Source organism: Lepidothrix coronata, unplaced genomic scaffold, assembly GCF_001604755.1.
Source record: "Lepidothrix coronata isolate B3197 unplaced genomic scaffold, Lepidothrix_coronata-1.0 Scaffold286, whole genome shotgun sequence".
NCBI classification, from domain to species: domain Eukaryota; kingdom Metazoa; phylum Chordata; class Aves; order Passeriformes; family Pipridae; genus Lepidothrix; species Lepidothrix coronata.
The window spans coordinates 247,956-261,673 of record NW_016690466.1 but is presented as its reverse complement, the minus strand read 5'-3'; the positions used below and the strand labels follow the sequence as shown (position 1 = coordinate 261,673).

The window sequence follows — 13,718 nt, the reverse complement described above, 5'->3', positions numbered from 1 at the left end:
ACCCCAAACCCATGAGTGGTTTTAAAGCTTTTAAAATTAATTTGAACGTTAAGAATGCACGTGAAATTTTGTTGAATGGTTTTTCATTTTGAGAAGGTGCCTGATTTTAATAGTTGCAGGTCCTCAATTCCTCATAAACTGCAAGTTGAGGCACAGCCCCTAAATTCTGGCTTAGGAAGACCGACACATTCCTGACTCGAATGGATATTTTCAGCAGTAAACCTATTTTCATAAGTAGACAAAGGTTTCCCTCCCATTTAATCTTTTAGGTCTAAGTAATGTGATTTGCTGAGTTACTTATCCCTGTTCTCCTGGCATCTGCCTCCTCAGAAGCACCAAGTGCTACAGCAACAGGACGAGGGAGGGTTTAGGGACCTTTCCACTCCATGGCTCAAATTATCTGTTCCTTCAAATGCAACTCTTGGTTCCACACATCTAAGATTGATGGACATCCTTGTTTCTACATTTCCCCCTCTTTTCAGTAATAGTACGGCAACAAATTGAAAAAACAACTAGAAAACAGTGGGAAATTACTAGATTTGATTTCCCTTAAGGGAATGAAGAAAATATTAGTTATGTCAAACTATACAGAAGGGAAAAAAAATGAAGGTTTAGACACTTCCTTTTAGTGGTAAATAATAATTTTTACGATGCAAACATTTTAACAAAGCTTTACAAATTAGTTCTTGCAAATATTTCTTCTTTGCAATATTCCAAACCAGAAATGACTAGTTCCACTATTGAATTTCACCTAAAATCCTCATGTTCAAAGTTCAAAATGTTTTTTAATATGGACCAGGGTTGGCTTTACACTTTCTGAATCACAATAACCTGAAGGAGGCATTTCTGAGAGAAATATTCATTACACTCCAGGATCCACAGGTGACTGGTGTACATTACTATTTTATTAAAGTTAATGAAGTCAGAGACTGCAGCTGGTGGCTTGTCCGATGGTTTATTAAGGATGAATCCTCTTGGAGATCATATTTGTGAAAATTTTCCTGAATGATGAACAGCCTGGCTGTTGGACAGATTCTCATAGTCTTGTTTTTGTTTTTAAAACTCTATGCCCTTGTAGAAGTTTCTGTTCAAAAAGTTGTGCCGTGCTCTGATTTTCTATAAACCAGCTCTGTTTCTAGTTTATTTTGGGAAAGCATCCCAATGATTTTTTGTTAACAGTAGATGCAAGAAGGCAGTCATTCCGTGCACAGGGAAAGGCTGAGCAAAGAGAAATACTCAGCTCTGTCAAAAACAAATATGGGAGACGAGAAAGAGTTAATTCATCTGCAGGCCTGATTCTAATTTAAAGCAAAACAACCTATAAGCAGCTGTGGGCCAGCTAGCCCACGAGCACAATAATCCAGATGTTTGAACTCCACAGCCAATTAATTCCAGTGTCAGACAGGCAACTCACTCGACAGTCCAGAGGCTGAAAGGCCTCCTTACAGAAACCTCCCATTCTCAGAGCTGACAGCTCACATGGCAATATAACTGTGCAGAGGGAAGCCTGGAGGGCATGCTAATGAGGCTAATTGGCAGCCTCAAGCAGATTTAAGAAGAGGCAGGGGAATAAATATCAGTGACAGGGAAGGAACTGAAAGGGATGTGGAGAGTTGAGTAAATCTTTGCTGACCCTGAGGTCTTTGGAGCACCCATGCTTTTCCTTTGCACACTCTTTTTTGTTTAGTTAATTCTGTTTGGACAAACCTGTGAGTTTGAACAAGATTTTGAAGAATAAGAAAATTACATTGTTAAAGCTGTTACAAAGCTTACCCTTGATTTTGAGCCTTTTGCCTCAACAGCCTCATTGCTCAACTCTTTTGAGACAGATGCTGGGGAAGGCCAGCAATGTGACCATTCAAAACTTGCTTTTAAACTTTTAGTTGACATGTTATCTTTAGAAAGATGCTTTAGATGCTGTGTTTGATACTGAATCTCAGAATGCTTTAGGCTGGAAAGGGCCTCTAGGATCATTGAGTGCAACTGTTAACCCAGAACTGCCACGTTCACTGCGAAACCATGTCCCCAGGTGCCACATCCACATATTTATTTGGAGGCTTTCAGGGATGCTGATTCCACCACTTCCCCGGACAGCCTGTTCTAATGTCTGACCACCCTTCCAGTGAAGAAAGTTCCCCTAACATCCAACTCAACAACCCCTGGCACAACTTGAGGTTTTTTCCTCTTGTGCTGTCACTTGTTACCTTGGAGAAGAGACCAATCCCACTAGGACATTCCATTTTTCTAAAATTGAAGGTGTTTCAAAATGCAACAATGAGCTAAACCTCTTGCAGCTTTGCATTTTCAAATCCAGGTTGTAGTTTTTAGATATTATATCTGAGTGCCAAATAACTGGTTCTGGAAGGTTCTACAAAAAAAAAAAATATATGTCTAAAGCTCTTAACTGTTAAAAAATAATTTTTCTTTGATAAGAGAAATGAAACTTAGACTGCTCAAAATCAGAGATAAAGAAAAAGGACTGTAATTAAGCAGCCAGGGTGTTAAAGAGAATGGTTGAGAAGGCAATATATGTGAGAGAAAACCTCCTTGGATACAAAGGAATCCTAAAACTTGCTTGAAATAGGGAACACCCCAGGGTTGTGGTAGGTTGAAGATCCAACTTCAATGCAGACTGGGGGCTCTGCCTCCATCCTGCTGCGTTACAGTTTTAACATACTCCTTAATACATTACTGAGAGAGGGACTTAAAATACTTCTCAGATCCACACACTGCCATTAATTGGTACGATCTATTTTTGATTTTTTGCACTTACTTGCATTGCAAATGTTTCACACTGAAGTTATGTCACCCAGTACTCAGAAATTTCAAGGAAAATGGAGCTTATGAAGAGACAAGCAGAACCTGAGAAAAGACAAGAGCTCTGGAGAATAGATCAAAAGCTTCTGTTTTGTCTTTCAGTTGCAGTTTATAAAGTATTGACCCACATGATCGCTATTTTTTATCTCACACTTAAATGAACTCTTTTTAATTTATTTTTTTTTTACTAAAATCTACCAAAGACATTTCACTGAAATACACATCGGTTGCTTTTCCCGAGAGAGGAAAAGAAATGAAACATCACACATTATACTAAGCTCTCTTGCATTATTATACACAAATGGATTTTAAGGAAGAAAAACTGGAATTGCTAATAAACTTCACTTATTTCTTGAAGCAGATCATGTTCTGGAGAGTTATAATGATCTACAGAGCCTGAAGTTGTGCAGCTGGGTATTTTACACTGATGGAGGGCTACAAACACCTGGAAAGAGTCTACACATGAGTCAAAACCACTTGCTATTCTGCAAATTTTTTCCAAACTTCTCAGTCAGTGTTCAGCTGTAAAAGATGCCAGTACTCCAACTGTGGACAAGTCACATTTTCCACAGCAATGGTAAATGGACATGAAGGATGAAACTCTAGGTACAAATGCCTGGACACACCACAAGCCTGTGAATTCTGCAAACTGATCCTGACGTGCTGATGTGCCAGGGCATTGTGGGACCCAACATACCCAGCGTGCCTTCATACCATCTTTGAATCCCTGTGCATTCATATGCAGATGAGATGTAAAACTTGTCTGCAAATATTATTCAGCCTCCATTCCTGTACAGTGATCCACTGTTGAAATGAGGGCTGGGTTTGTGCTCCAAAGATTGGACCAAGATTCGGGAGGTGCAGATTTAATTCTTGCCTCTTCACAAACTGGCTGTTCGACCTCAGGCAGTGCAGACTGACAGCTTTTCAAAAGCACTCAGTGCCCCACCGAGCTTTCTGAGGAAATCACAAAAGTTCACATTTTAAGGAGGCTGAAATATTCACCAGTTTCCAGCGAGACAAATGGCAACTGAAACTATTCACGCTGAACACTTAAAATGCCGCTGTCCTCCTGCAGCTTCTTGGGTGACATGATGTTTGTTACTGTTGAAAGTTTAGATACAATTCTTCTGCATCCCAGTCATTTATTTTGTAGATTTGTGGATATAATCCTACCCTTTTCCACTCTCCCACTTAAAGCAAGATAGAACAGGTAGGTCCATTTCCCTTAAGCAGAGAAGTCTGTCGACAGTACTTGTTGCAGACTCTAAATATTTCATATTCCAGCTATGCAACTATTCATCTTTGGTATAATGAGATCCAAGTTTTATGACTGCAATGTAAAATTACAATTTTCTGCTTTCCTATCTCATTTGGGTGTTTTCACAATATCCATTTTTCTTCTGCTTAAACACTAAAGTAATTACGATCACATCCAAGGCATTTTGATACTCTAATGAAAGTTAATTGGTATTAAGTTATTAATTCTAATCATAATAAATGTAGGAAAATTATTTCTTGTAATGCCCTTTTCTATTTAATTAGTTTCTAATTTTCAGCATTTTCACGTATTGTTTAAAATATCCTGCTATATCTAACCCCATCACAGAACTTCAGGTGTAATTATTAATTGTGTACCTTGCATCTTGGAAAAGCCACGTACAATTTTCTCTTTGACATTTTTTCATTAATTATTTTTACTGCCATAAAATCGTGATCATTCTGTAATAAGCTGACTGGATAGAAAAAGAGAATTGCTACAGCAGCAACAAAATTTTTTAGAGGAAGTGAAGTTTATGTCGTGAAAACATGGCTTTGACAATACTGTACACTAATGACAGGGATATGCAGATATTCAAAAGACACAACTGCACCTAGAGCTCTGCTACAGTGGTTACATCATTTGACCTATGAATCTTGTCCAGAAAAGCATTATCTGCCATTCTTCAGTGATAAAAAAGCACAAGGAATAAGAAATTATGCAAAGTTGAAGACCTAAATAAATTGTTTATTGTACTGAAGACTAATAGTACTAGATCTTTTATTACAGAATCATTTTGGTTGGAAAAGACTTCCAAGATTGAGTCCAACCATTTCTAATTTTTGGGGTTTTTTTTTGTGGCTGTTCATTTCACTTTAACGTTTCAAATTTAAACCACGTCGAGAATCATAAGTGTGCACATGACAATAAAGTAAGTTTTAAAGCGGACGTAAAGACGTCACATCTCTCGGTAAAATAAACCCCCTGGAGTTCAACACTGCCCTCATGTCATGCAGAACAGCAGCTCCTCAGCCTGGTGCAAGGTCAGAGCTGCTGTGACTCCCTCCGACAGCAGCAGCCAACGCAAACAGCGGGCGTGCAAAGCAGAGCCTCTGAGCCGCCAAAGGGAAAAGCTGCGCGTGTGGAAAGTTGATATAAGTCAAAAAAACAAACATGTAACTATGAAGGGGATTACATACACAATTACTACAGAGAGACACAGCAAACACTGCTGGTTTGGGCGAGTTTTTATGTGCAGAAAGGTTTAGGGTAGTATTTAGTGCCACGGTCTAGTAACCACAGTGGTAGTGGATCAAGGGTTGGACTTGATGATCTTGGAGGTCCCTTCCAACCCAGCTATGATTCTATGATTCTATCAGTTAGGGGATGACAACAACCAGGCCACTTTTAAGGTTGCAGTCAGACTCTGTTATAAAAGTCACACTTTGATCGCTTTTGTTTTGCAGAAAGGAAGCAGGCCTCAAGTCAAGAGAACTAACTTAAAAGCAAAAGAGAACTTTTTTCCCTGCAGTATGGAAAATAACACAAATATCTATTCTTAATTAAGGAACATCACAGAAAAAGTTAACACAGAAAAGTTTAGGGTTGCCTTAGCATTTATTTATGTCTCTTCTCTGGGAACATTAAAACTGCCATGCCACTACATCAGAATGAGTCCAGTTTTGATACTATGAAGATTCTAAACTATCTTTTTGGGAAGAAAAAAAAGTGTGACCAATATGCTTTCATTTGGAGTGACATAGTTATAAAAATACAGGATCACAAACAGATGTCAAAATTCTGGCTTCAGCAAGACAAGATTTCATATCCAGAGCATACTGAAATATGTGGAGTCATTATCAATGCCTTCCACAGGAATAAGACTAGGGACATCAGCAAGATTTGGGGGAAAAAAATCCCAAAACCAACAAAACACCGAAAAACACCAAATCCAAAACAATGACAAAAGCAAAACAACAACAACAACAAAAAAAAACCAAACAAAAAACCCAAACAAAACCCAACCAAACAGAAACCAACCAAACAAAAAATCACAAAAAATCCCAAACAAAAAAATCAAAGAAAACCAAACAAACAGCAAAGACACCCAAACCCTCATCATCTTACCCCATACACCAAACAGTGCCAAAGCCAGGAAATTTCAAAATAACAAGCACCATGAGGAGCATTGGAAAGGAGAGAGAGAATGAAGATGTTTTTATATTTAAGAGTTTCCTTATGGGGCTCATGGCTCCCGGATTTTACTGCCATAAGGAACAACTCTGCTCGTGTTTTCTCACAAAGAGGATTATCGACACAAATCATCCTGAGGGTGTATGTTCTAAGAGATAACAAGACATTACTAATTCTCTATTAAAAAGTCCTCTCCAACTGGCAGGAAAAAAAGGCCAGTTGTCTGTATTGCAGGGTTCTTTTCATTTCCAGTTAACTTTGTTAGGAGTTTTTTTAACAACAGTCAACTTACGAACTGCCTTTTATCAACAAGCTTTCTTTAATTCCCAAAGATGTCTTAGGTATCAACAAAATCTCACTTTCCCATTAAGCTCTCCTTTGTCTGATCATCTCTGGAGATTAGTGTCAGAGAAACGATTTTTGTGTCTTGTGAAGAAAACACTTTTCCACCCACAGCAATCTGCATTCAGAAAACTCTGCAGCAGAACACAGCTCACTTGCCCGTGGACAAAGAACATCTCTGGTATTGCTTTCCATCAAATTGATTTGATTTTCTGAACATGTCATTCTTCACTCACACAATTACCTTTCGAAATAAATCAGATAAAGTGTTGCCTTTTCCTCGCAACAAATAGAGAAGATACACGAGTAGAATGTCATGGAACTGGAAGTGGAACAATATGAATATTTGGAAAAAAAAAAATCAATGAGACTTGTTCAATACTTGCTTTATGAGTGCTTTCTGAGTCTTTAATCATTATTTCGCAGTGTAGTTACAAGTTATGAAATCAATGTGATATTTCAGTTAAAATCAAAACGTTACAAAACCCAAATAAGGTACTAACAGATACGTGTTTTCCTCTTAAAATGAAAAATATTGCAAAACTTAATGAGAAGTGTGCTTGAGGATTGAGGTGGAAATATCATCTAGATTTAATAATGTCTGCATATGCCAGCTAACCTCATAAAAGCTGTGCAAATTTATTCCAGGTGTCCATAAAAAAAAAGGGTATGGGCACCTCACAATCCCAGTTGCAGAGTGGAGCAATTTTTCGCTTGCTTTGAATCAAATAACTGATAGTTCTAAATAATAATTTTTTTACTGTGATCCAACAAAAAAAAAAAAAGGGTAACTTTCTTAAAAACCAAACAAACCAACCCCCAACCAGCCAAACCAAACCCAACACATGCTATAGTGCACTGCAGACTCCTGCAACTATTCTGACAGACCCGAGAGCTCAAGGTCAGAACCCACAACAAACAGGAGCACAACTGGAGAGGACACTTAGGCACATATCAGCCTTTTCTGGACCAGGAGTCTTCTAACTAGGCTGAGAACAGGCTTCCTCTAGACAGGAATTCTCTATCCCTTTCTTCTACTCCAGAAGTTGCTAATGCTGTTGCTTCAACAGTTACCACCATCTTATCACCCTTTTCTTTATTCTGATTTTTTTTCCTGCACCTACTCACAAGATATGTTCTTCACCAAGACAATGAGATGTGAAATATGAAGGAGGTTTCTTTTTTTCTCTCAGAGACCACAAATGAGTAGACATTGTTCAGTGCATTAAAAAAAACAACTCATATCTTCAGCTTGCTGTTAAAACAGATGGCACAGTCACCGCAGCAAGTAATCCTCCCTCTAAAAATGTAATATAAAGCCAAGGTGTCTGGCAAGGCTACACAGTTAAATGGTAATATACTCTTTGGTCAAAAATTCAGTTTGAGGACACACAGAACAAAAACAAGTTCAAACCCTGGCAAGGAACTGAACGAGACTCAAACTTCCACTCCAAACTCCTGCTCGCTTTGTGGCAACACTAAGTAAAAGGAAATTGCAAACACAACAGCAGGGAATACTCATATAGGAACCTGATTCCTGGCCTCTTAAATAATATTTTAAAGTACATGTTAAGAAATATCATTTTTAACATTAAAAAAATATAAAACTCCTACTAAGATTATTTTAATTAGTGTTTTTATATTAAGAAACACCGATCACAGAAGGACCTTAAGAACAGACCACCATGGAATCTTATTGAATTACCCTGGCAGTTTCAGCAAGTCACAGCTGGTTACTCAGTTTACTCTGAGTTATGCTGATTACTGCATGTTCCCTCCTCCTTTTAGCAAACTGTTTCCTAAGCTGTTATTTAGCTAAGATGCATTTCCTGTCAACGGATGTCATTAGAGAAATTGAAGCACTATTGCAGAATTATATTGTAATTGAGATAAGAAAACATGAGTAAGACTTCTGGTTTTACTGTGCAAAAATGCCATTATTACTCCACCACATTTCCCGAGTATTTGACATTTCCATATATCCAGCAGGTAGGATCGTTATTCATTGCCTTTGCTATTGTTCAAAAGAAGTTTCTGCCATTAATTTTAATTTTTAAAGTACTGTAAGCGTGCAGCCTGATGTTAAATTCCTTTGCACTCAAAATTTTCATCCATTTAGCATCCATTGAAAGGAAACAGCATCAAGCAGAAGAGGAAAACTGATTTGCTCTCCAGAAAGCCATCACATTCAGAACAAAGATCAATTGGTCATTAAAAATAGGAGACCTGCAAACCAGACATTTACTAAGTTTTTCTTCATTGTGTCATTTGGCAAAATCGTGTCTCTGCAGTTTTCAAATTAAAAACAAGATAGAATGTACTGCCTTCTGAAAGCAAGAGGAGAATATAATTTCATATTTTCTTACCTTTGCATTATAGGGAATATAATGCTTTGATAAGGCTTCAGGAGTGTGCATCCATGTCTTGTCTACAGAAAAGCAAAATAAAAGAGGCACTGAATAGGTTATTCAATTGTTAATTTAACTATAATAGTATCCATCTGGAAAATAACAACCACCCTCCTTTTACTCTGAAAAGTATGTATGCAGTAGTTATTGGGGCTGGAGGGAGATATCTCACACCTTCCCAAACATTAGATGAAAGAACTTAGTTATTTCTCTTGGGCACATTTTCCATTTTAAGCGACTTAATTTAACATAAGAATTCCAGCTCCTCCCCCCAAATGTATTTATTGGCCAAAGGTTGTTTGCTGTTCCTGCTTCAGATCAGTATTTTCTGCATCCTGCTGTTGGTTAAAGCACTGGACTCTATGGTGTGCTTCTAAAGACTTTTTTTTTTTTAGGAATTATGTGCTTTTTCGGGTGAACTATCAAGACACAAGAAAAATTATCAAAGCTATAACTGACAGGAAAAAGCCCTTACAAGAAAGAGAAAGCACATCAGATTCACTGATTCACAAGTTCAGATTTTCTTTAATCTTTTCTTACATAGCTTAAATAAATTTGCTTACTTTTCTTTAATTTTCACACCACAAGACTGTGCTATTCTCTTACTTTTCCCACTGGTTGTTTCATATGGTGACATGAGATTCTGTAATCATTCATCAAATACTCTTCCCTCCTTATTTGAATGCCCTTTCTGAATGTTCTACATAACTTAAGGTGGAATTCCAAATGCTAGAAAAAGCTTCTTTTTATTACAAGTCTAGAAAAGTTTTTTTTCAAGTTCTCTCATTTGAGAGTGTTTAAGAAAAAATAAAATATGTTCCAAAATACTAAATTGCATTAACACCCACATGAGGGATTCTGTAACACCAAGTAGTATTTTATATAGAACACACTGAATATTTAGTAGTATTTTCTAATTTGAGAGTATCCTGTTTTAAATTAGCATGAATTAAAAGTCACAAATCTGGAACTTTATTGAATTAAGTAACAGTAATAGCCTAAAGCAAAGTTCTACCCTTGGATAGTCACAGACAATTACTAACTTTTTTGTTACTTATGCATAAGAACAATAAAATCCTTTTTCACTTCAAACCATTGAAGAGCAAAAGCCGTGGCACTTATTGACACTAAAGCAACAACAAAATATTTTAGCATATACAGAAGGAAGAAAACTGTTAAAACAAGATTTTCACCACAGTCACCACTCTGACAGGGTCAGAACTGCAAAGCTGGGGGAGATGTCTTGTCTTTAAGCAAATTTCATTCTAGATGACAGTAATGTTCAGCTCCATTACTGAAGAGTGATATTATCACTTCTTAATTAAGGAAGAAGGATTTGTCCATTCAGCAGCACCCAGGAGTACAGTTATGCACTGAAGTGGCTCTTCCTTTCATTTGTGGCCTGTGATTGGAATACCAGAACCAAGAACTCATTTCCCAGAGTATTTTAAGACCTGAAACCTGATCTCTATTTGAACATGAGATCAAAAGCTGCTCCATTTATTTCATGCCTAGTACTGACACAAACAAGTGAACGGGCTGCAGCTTCTAAAGCAATTTTATAAGCAGACAATTGATTCGACAGGTACCGGTGACACTAACTATTCCTTGCAAATGTTTCCTTCTTCCTTCTTCCCATCCCCCAGCAGGGAAAGTTCAAATCTGAAAAAAAAATTATTAGTTTGGGAACCAAGTGTGAAATGCTGGTCTCAAGCATCTGGTAATCTTTCCAGTGCTCTTAATAGGTACAAAGCCTGACTTTAAACATTTCTGTGAAATCCTCAAGTTGCCCATCAAACTCCAACTGTAATGTCAGAGGGATTCCAGCCGGGAATAACACTGCCAGGCAAGTGTTGCCACAGCTCTTGGCAACCCTAAGTTAGGAGGAAGGTTAGGAAATATGGATGAGCACTCTCAGCTCAGAAGGAAATCAGTAACTCAGCAGGGCAGCAAAAAGATGCCTGGATTTTATGATGTCTTGTGCTGCTGACTGAAATAGTGAGCCAGCAACCAGCATTTCCAACATCCAGATGTAGATCTGCAGACATTGAGACATAAAGTTTTCCACTAGAAGCCCATTTCCTAGAGGCAAGTAATTATTGCAGTGGTGGCACTTCTGATAGAACTCTTAACACTAAGCCAAATCAATATAAGGCAAAATTCACGGGGGTAGCAAAGACATGCAAAAAATCAGGCTATTACAAGGAAGGTCATTACCAGAGTTTCCTCCTGAATTGTGAGTTCTGATTTTGGACTTGCACCACCCTCAGCAACTGTTTGAAATACTGCTTAAAATTAGTTTGATTTCACAGCAGTTGAGAAATACCAGGCATTTCACTTCTAATAAACCAGAAAAACATGAAAAAAGAAAACCTCTAAAACAGATACTTGTTTAAATACCTGATGTAGATGTGGCTTGTGGTTTTCATGGTTCCTCACTTTTTAATTTAATTTTTAAAGGGTTTTCACAGCTTAATGTTTAATTATTCATTCCGAAGCAACAAACAAAATATGAAACCTTACAATGAAAAGCACAGTTCATATTTTTGTTTTATTAGTTACAGAGCAGCAGGAGTTCTAGGCACTTAACACTAAATAAAACAATAAGTCCTAAAGAAAGGGCCAAAAACTTAGATAAAACCAAACTTGACAACCACATGCATCTAATGTTAGCAGTAGCAGAAAGTGAAAAGGGATTCATGCTATCACGCTGGGTGAAAACCAGTTATTTTAGATTTTTTCTGAAGCTCTTAACCTGGGTTGCCTTTGCATTGACATTAAAGTTTAAACAAGCGCCCAGGTTTTTTTTGAGAATTATAAGTTCGAGCCATCCAGAGTCCATTAAAACCTACGTGGAGCTTAGCTTGAATGAGGTATCAGAAACTCTAAGAAGTAAAAGCCTAAACATGTGGTGGTTCTGCCAAAGAAGCCGGGTGCTGTGTGGCACAGGAGATGTAGAAAAGGGTCATTATTCAGATTTCAAGGGCTCAGGATAAGCCTCAGCCCTGCTTAAGCAGAATTAGTAATCCTGGCTGCAGTCTGCACACACCACCTCTTCACATGCATGGTGTGCTAACAGGCTTTGAGAGAGCCCCTGGAGCAGCAGCACAGCAGCCCACCTAGCTTTTAAGAGAATTTGACTTAGGTGAGAACTTCTCAGGTTCTGCCCCTGCCAGTACACACTAGTCTGCTCAGGGCAGTGGGAAAACTCCATCAAATTAACCCTGGCTTTGACAGATTGGATTGCAAGGGTGGAGGCAGCAGGAGGGACACTTCCAGGGTCAGAGGATTGGTGCTGCTCAGAATTGAGACTTCACTCCTTTCTAAACCCCCCTTGAATCACACCAGCCCCTCTCCACTCTAAATCTGCATTTCGTATCAAATGCTTGCTCATCACACAAGCAGGGAGCCCCAGGTGTGAGCAATTCCAGAAGCCTCTGGAGAGCTGGGGAAGAGGAACGTGCTGACAAATCACACACTGAAGTCACCAGGCCTGGGGACTTCATAAAGTATCCAGCCCAACTGTGCTGCACTCAGAGGAGGATAACATTAGGTTAGATAACAGCCCAGCTGACCATTTATCTACCGAAAAGGAAAGAGATAACAGTGCCAAGAAATTGTTCTCCCTTCGAGATTAATTTCTCTGCCTGTGACTGCCCAGAGAGATTATAGAGTGGAATGTTCACACTGCAGTTTTAGTTAACTGCCTCCCTAAAGCCCCCTCTCATTATTAATTAATTAACATTAATTAATTAACGTTTCTAAAGCATTTATCAAAGCATATGAGACCTAGTGGCCACTCACTTAACATGATGAACAGAGAAAGGACACCGATGTGTCCTTTTTTTCAGTGCCATGGTGAAAATACAGTGGTATCTAGAAGGTAGAAACTAAAGCCTTTATTCTTTACAGAATCAAAATCTCTTTGACATCAATGAATGTTTTTCTTGCTAACATCATGAAAGTGTCTTTTCTTCCTGTTTTACAAAACTTGCTGTGGAAAAAAGATCTTACGTGACAAATCAGTCTGACAACACCCCCCTGAAGAAGAGCTCATCCCACGAGATCAGTGTATCTGAGTATTACTGCCCCAGGGAACAAAAAGCTTTTTTGCTTCAGTGTGTGTACATAGGTACCTACAGCTTTAATTTTTCCTAGATTATTTCTTTTTTCCGTAAAGAAAACCTTCGCAATGGGACATAAAAGCACTGTCACCCTTCTAAATCATTTCCTTTACTGCACACTGCAGCAGAAACAGGTGGGTTCACACAAGCCTCACTTAAAGCTGGTCAGACAAGGTAGAATCTGTCTTGATTACTGCAGGCTAAAGATGAACTAATAGGCTGAGCTGTGAGACTTAATGCTTGATACCTGGGTTTTCATCAGAATGTAATACCTAAATACTAATAACAAACATAAATATACCTGAGTTATTGCCTAGTTCATCTGTAGCATTTGTTCCAGCCACCTCCTAGAGGAATGACTGAGTAAAGTCCGGGTGTCTAATAGTAGTAATTTATTAAAGTTATTACCAGGTTACTATGATTAAGCAATTGAAATTATGACAGATTCTTTCCTAGGCACCTATAGAGAAAAATATCCGTTAATATACATAGTTCAAAAATAGTTACTTTTGTTATTTCTTTTTCTTTTCCTCTTTTTTTTTTTTTTTTTTTTCCCCAGACATAAAATGTTCC

At 38.1% G+C, this 13,718-nt stretch overlaps 1 protein-coding gene across 6 annotated transcripts in view; it reads right to left on the bottom strand.

Moving 5' to 3' along the window:
- Positions 1 to 13,718, bottom strand: part of GULP1 (GULP, engulfment adaptor PTB domain containing 1) — a 77,772-nt gene that overhangs the window by 56,888 nt on the left and 7,166 nt on the right. For all 6 annotated transcript variants that reach the window (XM_017836864.1, XM_017836866.1, XM_017836865.1 and 3 more), the window contains exon 2: positions 8,980 to 9,041. In XM_017836864.1, the coding sequence (XP_017692353.1) occupies positions 8,980 to 9,041 (62 nt within the window). The remainder of the gene's footprint in view (positions 1 to 8,979; positions 9,042 to 13,718) is intronic.